General features: G+C 42.3%; 1 protein-coding gene across 3 annotated transcripts in view; it reads left to right on the forward strand.

The window, feature by feature from the left end:
* The window catches only part of LOC124265331, a 118,863-nt gene that overhangs the window by 45,450 nt on the left and 58,176 nt on the right, over window positions 1-15,237 (forward strand). For 2 of the 3 annotated variants that reach the window (XM_046700115.1, XM_046700116.1), the window contains exons 7-10: window positions 3,307-3,425; window positions 4,850-5,092; window positions 5,413-5,452; window positions 6,181-9,252. The exons of the other annotated variant lie outside the window; for it this stretch is intronic. In XM_046700115.1, the coding sequence (XP_046556071.1) occupies window positions 3,307-3,425; window positions 4,850-5,092; window positions 5,413-5,452; window positions 6,181-8,230 (2,452 nt within the window). In that variant the 3' untranslated portion in view covers window positions 8,231-9,252. Of the gene's footprint in view, window positions 1-3,306; window positions 3,426-4,849; window positions 5,093-5,412; window positions 5,453-6,180; window positions 9,253-15,237 lie in introns of those variants that run through there. 3 annotated transcript variants of the gene reach the window in all.

Here is a 15,237-nt window from a genome sequence, read left to right on the forward strand (position 1 = left end):
GTTCAATACTCTCTGAACTCACAAAATATAATAAAATGAAACAAGAGATTCGATCCAAGTCTCGTAAGTCTGCTATCAGTGAGGACGAGAAAAAAAAGTACATAGAACAAGGGGTGAAAAAAGCCCAGCAAGCCTTTATTACAAACACCAAAGAGATTATAGGCGATTCACATTAAACTGTTTCATCAAGGTAAACATGGCATAGCGGCACAATAGTGTCATAGAGGCACGTTAGACGCAGCCCAGTATTGGATGATGCAATCCCAGGATAGACCCGTTAAACCAACTTCTTTCAACCATGTCCCCGGTAGCTCTGTCAGTTAAGTGGTGCGGCTAGGAGGTGTAACATTGGGCGTTCGTATCCCGCTAGCGTCCCAAACTTTTTTATAGTAGGGGTAATGGTAGCAAGAGCTAAGGGTCCGACCAAAGCCTTATCTGGGAAATAAGGCTTTGCAAAGGCTTTTGTTGGACCTGGTCCAAAACCCCCATTGTATATACTACTCCCCGGTTCAAAACGAAGACACATGGAGACTGACAACTCCTCGTCTGACGAGAGTACGCCCCTCCGACCTGACTACTGGCCACGTTTCCTGATCATTGAGGCTTGTGACAAGCAACCTTTGCAATTGAACCCTTTTGCAATCTCCAAAGGTATCGCTGGTATCTGCGGAGAGGTTGCCAATGTTACAAAGCTCCTATCTGGCTCTCTCCTGATAGAATGCACCTGGAAACAACAATCCTTGAATCTCCTCAAAATAAAAGAATTTGTTAACATCAAGGTCGCTGTCTCAGCACACAAAACCCTTAATTCGTGTAGAGGCATTGTACGGGACAGAGCTCGATGCCTGTCTGACATGACTGAAGAACAAATTGTCAAGGAACTCTCTCAGCAATCCGTCACAGACGTAAAACGATTCACCTTCAAAAAGGATGGTGTTGTTCAACCAACGAACACCTATCTCTTCACGTTCGCGCGAGCAAACATCCCTGACTCGATTAAAGCTGGTTATTGTAGCATTGGTGTGGAGGTGTATGTGCCCAATCCACTCCGGTGCTACAACTGCCAAAAGTTTGGACATGGATCCAAGTCCTGTCGTTCCCCGGGCTGTCTGTTACCAGTGTGGTGACAAGCATTAGGGCAACGACTGTACTAAGGAAGTGAAGTGCACAAACTGCGGTGGTAACCATATGGCCTCTTCCAAGCTCTGTCCAGTATGGAAACGCGAATCCGAGATACTAAAGATCAAGCACAAAGAAAATATCTCCTTTCACGAAGCAAAGAAGAGGGTTGCAAGTTAAACTGCAGCCCCTTCAGCCATCACCTACTCTTCTGCTGTCTCCCGTCCTACTATCACTACTGCAACCATCTCATGCCAGACCGACCTGACATGGATCATGTCTTCTCAGCCAACTGAACTCAACACAACTGAGCCAATCTCAGCAACTCCATCTCCAACGCCAAAAGTCAAAACCTCTGGATCACAAACACCAGAGCAAATGTCAAAACCAGAGACAGAAACTGCGCGCAGAAAAAGGGAAAAAAAGAGGCTAGAGAGACTAAGGCAACTCGAACAACCGCCAAACACAAAACCAAAGGCCACCTCTCCTTCAGAGGTCCCCATCGAGGTCCATAACTCCTTTGGCCCTCTGTATATGGAGGTAACTCCATCTCCACCAGACACCAATAGGAGTTCATCAAATGCTTTCTCACGTTCACATGACATGTCACCAGTGGAAGCACCATGAATCCACAAAACATTATCCAATGGAATTGCAGAGGACTTAAGAATAATTATAATGAATTACAGTTATTGATTCAAGACTTCAAACCATCTGCGTTTTGTCTCCAAGAAACCTACCTAAAAAGGACCGATAAATTTGACATCCGTCGGTACAGTTCCTACCATTCGGAAAATATTTCCGACAACATCCTACAGTGCATAACCTGAATGCTGTTAAAATGACAAATGCCAGGGCAAAACGTACCTTCAAACAAACTAAACGCCGCTCATGGAGGAAATATGTGTCCAAAATCAACTCCCGCACACCCATGTCCAAGGTGTGGAACATGATTCAAAAGATAAAGGGCAAAGGGTCAAAATCAGGAGTTCACCACCTGAAAGATGGCGACTCCCTTCTAACAAATAAATCTGAAATTGCAAACAAACTTGGCAAAACTTTGGCAAACCACTCCTCCTCATCAAATTATAACCCTCAGTTCCAGAACTATCAAACCCAACAAGAAAAGAAACCAGTCAAATTATGAAGTAATTTTACAACGATGTCGTATTGGCCACAGTCGGTTTTCACATGACTATCTGCTAAAAACAGATGGGGATGGACCCCCACATATGTCTCTCCTGTGATGAGGCTCTCACTGTCAAGCATATTCTGCTTGACTGTGTGGATTTTACATCTGCAAGGGACTCGCATTATCACGCAACCAATCTGAAAGATCTGTTCTCAAGCGTGAGCGCTCATCTGATACTAAACTACCTGAGGGAAGTCGATCTATATCATAAAATGTAACTGTGTAATGTTAATAACGAATGTACCTGCTTTTCAATCTAGTGCTATGACATTCTCTGTTCTAAAATGACAACGTAATGAATGTATGTCTTTGAAACGAAACCACTTTGTACTTACAATGTATATTAATGCAGACTTGTTCTCGTCACTATATGGCTGGAATAATGCCGATGTGACGTAAAGCCCAACTCAACTCAACTCTGTCCACAATATATGGCACTTCAATGTCCTGTTCTGAATTGAATATTTGAAAACACAGTCCTATTAGTTATGCTGAGTGGGGCACAGGATCCTGTATGACTTTTGACAATTTTCTTGCACTCGGATTTTTAGTGTTCTCAAATCTAGTACACGCAAAACTTGCGTCTTTACTAGGTGATAATATTTCCTCTTTTTCAGGAAAGGACATGCCCAGTGCGTTACTATATTGAAATAGAACGCATCTATTATATAGACAGCATCATTACAAAGTGTATAACGTATTCAACGTATAAATGATGTTAGCACACAATGTACATTACGTAAGGATTGTAAATGACATGTCTGCAACACGAGTTATCCAAGCACCGCCCTTAGCCCTCATAACTGTATAATTGCTGGTAGTATGTAAGACCATTTCTGCAGATGCTTGTGTTGCAAGTAAGCATACCAACATTACCTCTCTCTCGTGTCATCAGTGAATGAGATGAGTTGAAATGCAGCTGTCACCAAAGGTAGCTAAATAATATAATCACTAATTAATGAAACCAATTGCATAAATTTCTGCTATGTTTTCAGGAAAGCACAAAACCTGTCCATCTCGATCACTTACGGCAGGAATGATGCTGATGAGAACTTGGAAGAAGGCGATGTGCTCTTGTCGTCGTGGAAAGGGGGTATAATTCTATTTCGAAAGGGTAAGTTTCGTTCCTTTTCTAAAAGTTATATACTGCTTAACAAAGAATAGTAAAATATACTCTAATAAAAGAAAAGAAAGAAAGGCAAAAGTAGAACAAACGTAGCTGATATTCATACAAAATGAATACCAAATTTGAATTTCTCATGTCTGTAGGTTATGGTGGCTGGTTCGGGCCATTGCTTTATCGAACTGAAAAAATCTAGGCAATATCGCAACAGAGCAATAGTACAACACGATATTGCGATATGGCGACACGATATAGCAATATTGCAATACAGGCAAAAACGAAAGACATGATATGGCAATAACGCAACACGAAATCGCAACAACTCCACATGACATTGCGATAACATGACACGAAATGGCGATATGGCGATACAACAACATTATGGCGATATGTAGAAAAGAGGGTAAGTTGTATCATTCTTATGATTTAATAATAAGATACGGGAAGTATGTTAGATAAACGCATTCGTAAACCATCCATTCTGCTGAAATAACTCATCCAAAAGCACGATGAATGATGACATATTCCAAACTGTGATACTTGTCCATGTCATGCTCATGAGAACTCTGTAGTCTATCAGAGTTCGTCAGAATAGATTTGAGCTCTTAAGGTGCCTGATCGATGTGCCTGATGTTATGGGAAATCGACCACTGAAGGTTTTATTTTTAAGAATGATGGTTGCGTTTAAAGAAAGGAAAATATCATTATAGACGAAAAGTTGTAAAAGAGTTTTCTACTTATGTCTATAAATAAGTAAATAATACCAATGTGCCAAGCAAATATATCACTTTATCACAATATTGCAGTATCGCTGTTTCGCCATGTCACGTAACCATTTCGCATTATCCCAATTTCGCTTTATCGCAGTATTGCTATATCGCAATATCGCCATTTCGACATTTCATGTCGTCCTTTCTCAATTTCATGTTGTGTTATCGCAATTTCGTGTTGTGTTATTGCCATACCGTGTCTTGCCATATCGTTGTCACCATGTCGAGTCGGGTTTTCGCCATATCGTGTAGTGTTATCGCTATTTTGTTTTTCACTGTATCTCTATATCGTGTCGTCATATCGCTTTTTCGCGATATCGCCTAGATTTTTCTGGGCGATAAAGCAATGGCCCGAATCAGCCACCATAAGTAATACTTTGATGTTGAAAAAATTATATATTGCTTTCGAATGAATGTGAAATGTGTATAATGGACTTGTGTACATGTGAGAACATGTTCGCATTACTGTTTGGCTGAAATAATGCTGACATGACGTCATCAAATTTTAACTTACCCTCACAAATGACGAGCTGATTGAAAACTTACCCATATGTATGTGCTTAAAGTGATAGGCATCATTGTCCTCAGAGATGACGAGCTGATTAATGCTGTACTAATATGCATAAGTGGTATGATTCTGTTCAGAGACGACAGAGGCTGCAGCTGCACGAAGAACCTTGGCGTCAAGTGTTGTTAACTGCAGTGCAAAGGCGCAGGATGAAGAAAGACGCAACGAATTGATGGACCTCGTTTGTTTGAACATTAGAAGGACAGAGGAACAACTAAAGAACACACTGCGCCGTGCTGACTCTAAGTACCAGATATCAACACTGGAATCGTTCAGTATATATTCACGAGATGAAGACATGCAGCCGTATTCTGTGGGGAGTAAGTATATGTTTACTACTTTTGATTGGAGAGGATGTTCAGTTCAATCTATGCCTCATTTATATCCAGTAAAGATTGTGACGTATTCAGGCAGATACTTACTGCTTTTTATAAGCATTTTATTGGTATTAGTATTTTATTACTGAAGATACATCACGATTTTCGCTGCGGCAACTGCGAACATTCTTATTTTCCGCATTAAGCAGCTCATGTTAGAACAAAAAAATATTATGAATAGCATTTCATTTCTGTGAGAACTGACTGTCAACGGCTCATCATTCTTTTCACATTTAACATTATGATTGAACCCATTGTTACAGCTGATGTAGTGTCTAGGTCATCGACACCGGAGATTCCAGGGTGGGTATTTATTTTGCTGTTCTCCTATTACCATGGAACTAGCCCAACTTGACATTCACATGATAAACATGTATGTACACATCTATAGTCTGGCAGAAAACGTTTCGTGACGGTGTTGGGTCACTTCACTCAAAAACTCCGCGTACAATCGTTTTGTAATTTGACATGATTTTGTATAATTGTTCTACCATTGTGAATTTTGAATTTCATGAATTATGATTTAATAATAAAAAAGTTGTCAAGACACAATAACATCTTACTTGTCAAGGGCGTTAGGTAACTAATCGGAACAGCCATCTGGCCATGCAAATGTGCATTGTGTCACTATCAATGAATGGCCAGGTGGCTGTTCTGATCAGTACTTGTAGTCTTTAAGTAAAGTGACCAAACAAACACCGTCACGAAACGTTCTCAACCAGACTATAGTTGTTTTATTGTACGATAAACTTCCCCACTTCACCAGATTGCATTTGAAAGGAATACACTATCGTGGGTAGCATTCCATACGCAAGACAGTGAACATGATTGTGACTGGTATGAAAAGGACGTTAAGTGCTACTAATGAATAATACGTTCACAAGCATGATTTAATTGTTCCTGTACGAATTCTTATAAAATACAAATATACAAAATCTAATCTGTTCACACGTGTTTGTTTGTAATGTGATCCTCAATAATCCAGTCATATGGCTTACAAATAAATATTGAGTTTCATGTTTGTCTTCCAGCTTCAAAGATAGCACAGTGCAACGGGATCTTTATTCACAATATACCGATTCTCAGACATCCAAATCCAGTAATCACAGGCAAATGGCGAAAATAGCAGAAGCAATGTATGAAGAATGTCATACTGGAGATTTGGATCACATGACACTTTCACTCGGCACAAACAGGGACGAGGCAGCGGACAGATATACACGACAGACAGCCTACCCCCAGCAAAGCAGACAGCCAACAGAAGTTTCAGAAATTGCCATCCAGAATGAACCAAGTCCTCCTCATTATAGTACCAATGCTGAGACACGCTATGATAAAAATGGCACAAATAAGGTCAAGAGGCCTCTCAGAGACCAGAACAGTACTCGCGGAAGTAGTGTTTTGACTGATTCACACAGCATAATCACAAGTGAACAAAGACCCACTCCCTTTTACCAACACAGAGACCATGCCAGTACTCCATGCATCACGAACCAAGATGCATCAACAAGACACACAAGCACAAACCCACGTGAACAAAGGCCCAGTCCCTCTTACCAACCCTGGGACCCTGCCAGTACTCCATACATCACTAACCAAGATACATCAACTAGACACAAAAGCACAAACGCAATTGAACAAAGGCCCAGTCCCTCTTACCAATACTGGGATTCTGCCAGTACTCCATACATCACTAACCAAGATATATCAACTAGACACAAAAGCACAAACGCAAGTGAACAAAGGCCCAGTCCCTCTTACCAGCACAGGGACTCTGACAATACTCCATACATCACTAACCAAGATACACCAATAAGAGACAGGAGCACAAACGCAAGTGAACAAAGGCCCAGTCCCTCTTACCAATACTGGGACCCTGCCAGTACTCCATACATCACTTGCCAAGATACATCAACTAGACACAAAAGCACAAACGCAAGTGAACAAAGGCCCAGTCCCTCTTACCAATACTGGGACCCTGCCAGTACTCCATACATCCCTTACCAAGATACATTAACAAGAGACAAAAGCACAAACGCAAGTGATCAAAGACCCAGTCGCTCTTACCGACACAGGGACTCTGACAGTACTCCATACATCACTAACCAAGATACATCAACTAGACACAAAAGCACAAACGCAAGTGAACAAAGGCCCAGTCCCTCTTACCAATACTGGAACCCTGCCAGTACTCCATACATCACTAACCAAGATACATCAAGTAGACACAAAAGCACAAACGCAAGTGAACAAAGGCCCAGTCCCTCTTACCAACACAGGGACTCTGCCAGTACTCCATACATCCCTTACCAAGATACTTTAACAAGAGACAAAAGCACAAACGCAAGTGATCAAAGGCCCAGTCGCTCTTACCGACACAGGGACTCTGACAGTACTCCATACATCACTTACCAAGAAACATCAACTAGACACAAAAGAACAAACGCAAGTGAACAAAGGCCCAGTCCCTTTTACCAGTACTGGGACCCTGCCAGTACTCCATACATCACTAACCAAGATACATCAACTAGACACAAAAGCACAAACGCAAGTGAACAAAGGCCCAGTCCCTCTTACCAACACAGGGACTCTGACAATACTCCATACATCACTAACCAAGATACATCAACTAGACACAAAAGCACAAACGCAAGTGAACAAAGGCCCAGTCCCTCTTACCAACACTTGGACCCTGCCAATTCTCCATACATCACTAACCAAGATACATCCACTAGACACAAAAGCACAAACGCAAGTGAACAAAGGCCCAGTCCTTTTTACCAATACTGGGACCCTGCCAATACTCCATACATCACTAACCACGATTCATCAACTAGACACAAAAGCTTTCCGAAACACAACCAAAATGCTGGCAATGAGCTTGTGTGTGAATCATACCTCACAAACCAAGGAAAACCAAAAACACCAGGAGCCAGAAGGTCCCTAGATCCAAGTTATGATCATCTGTCAAGTAACGAACTTACAAGAGCCAGAAATCAACAGAACAGTTACATGGTCTTCATCATGCCTAATCCGAGTTTAGAAGACCTCAGTGACATAGACAAACATACTTTCGTATAGCTTTTGAATGACCTCACCACCTATTGTCTATGATGGTTGTATTGTTGTGTAAGAGCGTACACCAATGTCTGATTGAGTAACGCCTTAGTCTGGATGGGTTGTTACTTTTTTCAATTACTGGTTTGACTGGCAACGGATGTACTTTTACCAGCAGTCATATCATAGCCAAGCCGACCTCGGACACGCGAACAGACGATTATGCATCTCATGAGATTGATGTTGGGGAAACGTAATTCATTTCATAGTTGCATGACATTCCAGACATATACCAACGGATCATAACCGTAAACTGTTGATCCATTGAATGCCATAGTTTACTCACTCAGTTGTTTGTAATACAACGAGGAATAGAATTAAACTGATAACAGTGATATGAGTCCTGGAGAAGATATGGTGTATGTGCGGGATCAATCACTCGAAGGTGAACAACTGCTAAATAAAGAACAACGTTTGCCTTGACATCACGACAGACAGCCTTCCCTCAGCAAAGCAGACAGCCTATAGAAATTTCAGAAATTGACAACCAGAATGATCCAAGACCTTCTCATTACAGCACCAATGCTGAGACATACCATGATCAAATAGGCAGAAATATGAATTCGACTGATAACCAGTGAAATGATTTCTGGACAAGATATGGTGTATGTGATGGTGAATCGTTTAACATTTTCGAACTGGATGTCCATTTCCTCGAGGTTTTCAGTTGATAAGGACGAATATACAAGGAACAAAATCGACAAAGCAAGACTATGCTCTATTAATGTTAATCGAGAAAGTATATATCCACGACTGTATCAGCAACAATACAAAACCAACACTAACCACAGTTAGTTTGACCCGATGATCTGCACACAGCAGCGACATAGTTGCAGCACGTTGATCTGAGAATGAATAGAACGAAAAAAACAGTGTGCATTGTGCAGTTCTGACTATGTAGGAAGCATGAGTTTATGATCGTACTATAAAAGCACCGTCTGTTTCGGAAACAAGAAACAGAACAGTAAACAAAGGATTCATACGGGAGATAATTTATGGATGTCAACTTCCTTATCACAAACATAACAAAGGTGTGGATTATGTCCTTATGTGTGTCCCTTCTGTGTGACATGTTTATGCGTGGAACCTTCATGTGAACCAGAAATACACCGTGAACTTTATCATAGAAACAGAAGCCAAATCAAAGCTGCAACAACACCAAGGGAATCTGAGGGGACATGTTGATGCAGGAGGCAGCTCGCGACAAAAATATTCAAAAGGCGGTACCAGACCACCAAGAGTACTTTTGCTATTAGATAAACAGAACATTTTAAGTTCGTGCAGTTAGTTCTATATACCCAGAGAATCGTTGTGCGTATCATTATCATGACCCGTGAAGATCCAGGTTAGAATTGGTCTTCAGCTACCCATGCTTGTCGTAAGAGGCGACTAACGGGATTGGCTGGTCAAGCTCGCTGACTTGATTGGCACATGTCATCGTACTCCATTCCTGTATATGGAATCGATGCTCATGATGTTCATCAGTGCACTGCCTGGTCCAGATTTGATTATTTACAGACCGCCACCATATAACTGCAATGTAGCCGAGTTATGTTCTAATCTAGTGTGCCAGAGGCGGCACACCCAAGAAAACATCTGTGACCTTCATTTAACATCATGAGTTGGTCATATCTACTTGGTTTGTCTGTCAAGACAGTGATCTGACACCAGGTCGAAGAATCAATCTTGTCACTGTCCAGTCCTCTTAACCCCCCTACTCGTCATCGTCCAATGATCTTAACGCCTCCTTACTCGTTACTGTCAAGTGCCCTTAATGCCTCCGTACTCGTCACTGGCCTTTGCTCTTAACATCCCCCTACTCGTCACTGTCCACTGTTCTTAAAGCCCCCTACTTGTCACTGTCCAGTGCCCTTAAAAAAAAACTCCCCTACTCGTCACTGTCCAGTGCTCTTAGAGCCCCCCTCCCTTACTCGTCACTGTCCAGTGCTCCTAACGCACCCTTGATGTCACTGTCTAGTGCTCTTAAAGCCCCCCCCCCCCCCTTACTCTTCACTGTCCTATGCTCTTTGATCTCACCCCTTTCATACTTGTCACTGTCCAGTGCTCGTAACCCACACTCATCACTGTCAAGTGCTCTCAAAGCCACCCACCCTCTCTTCTACTCGTGACTGTTCAGTACTCTCAATCTTACTCATCACTGTCCTGTGCTCTTTGCTCTTAACCCTCTCAACCCTCCCATACTCGTCACTGTCCAGTGCTCGTTGAGCACATTGTGCTTGACGTTTTCTCCAGCAATGAATTCTCATGCTTTTATCATGCGATAATAATGATGTTACATGTTGAAAATGTTGTTGTCACACACATTTCCATGCAAATGCATTATCTGACTCCTTGCTGTAGTTTTCGTATTTTTACTGTTTGTTGCGTCCTCTGAAACTATATGACTTATGAAGCTGAAACCTTCCATGAATGATCTAATTACGTCGGTACAGATATGCACCCAAGTCTGTCACCAACAAGCTACAGCACATCCAGAATACAGCTGCTCAGACAGTCTCCAGCTGCAGGAAGTACGACCACATCACCCCAATCTTACATGACCTACACTAGCTGCCCATCCGACAGAGAATCAGCTATAAGATCTTGTGTCATGTGTATCGATGCCTGTCTGAAGAAGCTCCACAATATCTGTGTGATTTGATCATGGGGTACAAACCAGCTCGATCACTGCGGTCAGAAAACAAGCTCTTGTTGCAAGTTCCATCTGTGAAATGTGTGAACTATGGACAACGTTCCTTTGCTTTCAATGCAGCAAAGGATTGGAACAATCTCCCGCTCAATCTCAGACAGTCTTCAACTCTTGCCTTTTTCCAATCTCAGCTAAAAACCTACTTATTTAATACTGCCTTTCTAAAATGACTCTTAATACCCACATATAGGTGCGCTTAGAGCATGCATTGAGCATGGATTACTGCGCTATATAAATTCACTATTATTCTGTTTTCCAGATTAAAGATAATATGCAGCAGAGAGGGTTCGGGTGATCCTGGCACAGTCAGGCTCGTAAGGCTCATCATCAGCTCAGGGCCCTTGCCCCCTCTACACGCAGCCCAGACAGCGAATGGGACTTCTCCCAGGAAACACTGCCTAGTTGAACCCACCAAGAACTTTCCGGAGAATATGAAGGCTCCCCAACACTGCAGCCTTCTGCATTACCCGGAGTGTCAGAAGGGCTGTGCTCCCGGATGAGAACCCGGGCACTCTCTTGATCTGCGCCAAGAGATCAGGAGGTAGTAAACCTAGAGCACCGAGAACAATGGGGAGCCTGACGACAGTGTACTTGGGATGCAAGCTAGACATTTCAAAGGCGAGGTCTGCATACTTAATATGCTTTTCCTGAATCTTGCCAATCACATTGGTGTCAAAAGGGACAGAAAATTCAATGATATAAATAAATTCATTGGCTTTATCAAGAAGGACAAGATCAGGTTTGTTAGCTGAAATTCTCCTCAGGCTGTATATGGGCCTATTCCAGAGAAGTTTGAAAGCATCATTTTCCATGACGCCCTGGACATGTTCAGGGTCGTACCATGGATGGACCTCGGAGTCAAAGCCACAGGCATGTCGGAGACGGTAGTAAAAGCAACGAGCCATGCCATCATGTCGTTTAAGATATGCTGTTTGTGCCAAGGAAGGGCATCCACTGACAAGGTGTTGGACAGTCTCTGTGAATTCATTGTAAAGTCGACATTTCATGTTGATATTTTCTTTAAGAATCACATTTAGGCGATTGCGAGTGGGTAGTGACTGGTCCTGAGCAGCAAAAAGGACCAGTCACATTTAAGACCAGCCGACTTCATCCAAGCGAAGGAGTCGGTGGGATTGCTATTCTTTTCAACACACTGCAAGTACACACGATGCAATGGCTTCTCAGACAGCTTCTCCACAAAAGACCGACTCTGGGCAGACTTGGTTAAGGACTTCACCTGGTTTACTCCCATCATTGTACCGTCCAGCAGTACATCGCCATCAACCTCAAATCTCAGATTCAGTCCAACACCCTTGGCACGCTTAAAATAGCTGTGGAATTCCTTGCTTTCATCATGAGTGTTCACATGCATCACCAGAGGATCATCCGATAAATAAATATGTGCAAAAGTACACAATAAAATTCTATCATGAAGAGCTTCCACATTAATCAAACCCCGACCTCCAGAATTGATTGGCATATATTCACGGTTAAGAGAGGAACGATGGTGGTGGGCTCTGTTATCAGACATGATCCTTCTGGTCAGGCGGTCAAGACTCTGGATGTCTTGTTTCGTCTGGCACCCATGAAGGGCCACCTCCTCGTGGTGGGTGCTGGGTCACCCTTCAAACCCCCGTTGTGGACCCAGGGGAATATTTGGTCCACCAACCCGTTTGCCATGGGTTGTGCCCCCGTGTCGGTGGAGGAAGGTAGTCTGGTGGTTGAGGGCACTGGTTCCAGGAACAGTGTTCCTTTGCCCAACACACCACTTCGGCCCTGACTTCACCTAGACGGGTGGTAGAACTGGCCTGGTTCTATCAATCGGCTGGTCACGCCAAGCCCTGTGTATAGACTATATATATATATATGTCATTGCACAAATTTGATTTGGAATTGTTTGAATTTCGGGCTTACTTGTTTATCGAAAACGTTTGTGATTTTGAAATATGATGTTATGAACTTTGCCTAGAGTCTTATGCCCAGAAGGCGGTGGCTCATGGGCCAATCTGGTGGAATTCTTTTAATTCTTCTGCTGGAGTATATCATCCGGGTATCCATGGTGCTGCAAGTTGGAAATCCACTTGTTTTTAGCATTGTCCTTGTGATACTCCGTGGTGGATGGGGAGCTCGGATGATGAATTCTAAAAAACTAAACATGGCTTATGAAACCCCCATAAAAAAAACCAAGCGTACACTTGACACTGATCCTGTTGAGACTGATCATAGACTGCGCAACTCACTTGATTATTGGCCACGTTTTCTTCTACTTGAAACTGTTGACTTGACACCATCGAAATTGAATCCTTTTGCCGTCTCGAAGGGTATACAAGGTATTGCCGGTGCTCTACTTGTTGAGTGTGCGAAAAGACATCAAGCCACAAACCTTCTGAGCACGAAAACCTTTGTCGGTATTCCGGTCACGGTCACTGCTCACAAAACACTCAACACGAGCAAAGGCATTGTCAGAGATCGTGACAGATTGTTTGCTGACATGTCGGAACTTGACATAGGGTCTGAAATGAAGGACCAAGGCGTGCTTATGTCAAAAGTTTTACAACTCGGAAAAACAATGAAATTTTCAAAACTAATACATATCTGTTTTCCTTTTCATTCCCAAATGCTCCAAAATCACTGAAGGCAGGTTATTGTAACGTCCAAGTTGACACCTACATCCCCAACCCGCTCAGGTGTTTTAAATGCCAGAAATATGGACATGGTGTAAATACTTGCACATTGTCTGTTGTGTGTGCTCACTGTGGTGAGAAGGCACACACAACAGAAGATTGTACCAGTGATTTAAAAAAATGCACCAACTGCTCAGGCGAACATTCCTCCTTCTCCAAAGATTGTCCGATTTGGAAAGAACAAATGCAAATTAACGAGATCAAATTTACCCAAAACATTAGCTTTTCCGAAGCCAAAAAACTTGTAAAGAGTTCTGAACTTAAGTAAACATATGCTTCAGTAACCGCAACACCATCTGAGTCAAGCTCTAAAGTGCCCAAATTGTCCACAAGCTGTCAAACAAATTTGACTTAGGTCAAAAGCGATTCTCCAGAGCTCTTGTACCCTGCAATGTCTTCTCAAACTACAGACTCACGTCCTGTTATGTCTGAAAAGCAGTCAGCGTCATCTTCTTGTAAACAGTCTCAGTCAAGTTCAAAGTCTCAATCGTCATCTACTGGTCAACAAATTGGTAAAGCCAAAAATAAACCTAAACCTGATTCCTCAAAAGCACAAAGTGGAAGACCCCCCAAAGGGTCAGAAAACAGAATACATTTGTACAACAAATATGGATCTCTTGATGATATGGACGTGACTGAAGCCGTCCATACTAGGGCACACAGCTTGTCGCCTACCAAACAAGTGCGGGGTAGATCCTACATAAATCCCCCCGAGTGATAGGTTATCAGAATAATATCATACAGTGGAATTGCAGAGGACTAAAGACTAACTTCAGTAAATTGCAACTATTAGTCCAAGATTATACACCATCAGCAATCTGTCTGCAGGAGACATATTTAAAACAGACGGACACTTTTGACTTACGCCATTTCAATGCGTATCATTATTTTTCACCTCCGGGTGACAGGGCCACTGGCGGATCTTCCATCCTCATCAGGCAGAATATTATCCATAGCCCTGTTTCACTTACTACTGGTCTACAGGCTGTTGCCGTTCGACTCACTTTTCATGTTACGCTCACATTATGCTCTTTGTATATCTCACCGTCTTCAGCTCTTCAGAAGAGTGAACTTTAAAATCTATATGACCAACTTCCAAAACCCTGTATTATTATGGGAGATTTAAAAAGCCACAACCCACTCTGGGGTGGTACAAATACTAATGCTAAAGGTAAACTATTGGAAGAGTTCTGTTCAGATAATGATTTATGCATATATAATGACGGTTCCAACACCTATTTACATCCTGGCACGGGAACTTATTCAGCTCTAGATCTATCAATTACAGACCCAGACCTATTGAATGAATTTGAATGGTCAGTCCACAATGATCTCTGTCGAAGTGACCATTTCCCAACAATATTAAAGCCTGTGAACCAATCTGATAATACCCCATCCTCTAGATGGAACTTTAAAAAAGCTAACTGGAATTTATATCAAACTCTCTGTTGTAACAGACTTTAACCTGCACTGTTTATAGATGTTCCTGATGCAATAAAAAATTTCTCTGATGAACTCAATAAAGTAGCTGATGAGTGTATACCCAAATCCTCTGCAATTCCACACATCCGAAAACC

The sequence above is a fragment of the Haliotis rubra genome, unplaced genomic scaffold (genome assembly GCF_003918875.1).
Source record: "Haliotis rubra isolate DU_JTF1 unplaced genomic scaffold, ASM391887v1 Scf971, whole genome shotgun sequence".
Classification (NCBI taxonomy): domain Eukaryota; kingdom Metazoa; phylum Mollusca; class Gastropoda; order Lepetellida; family Haliotidae; genus Haliotis; species Haliotis rubra.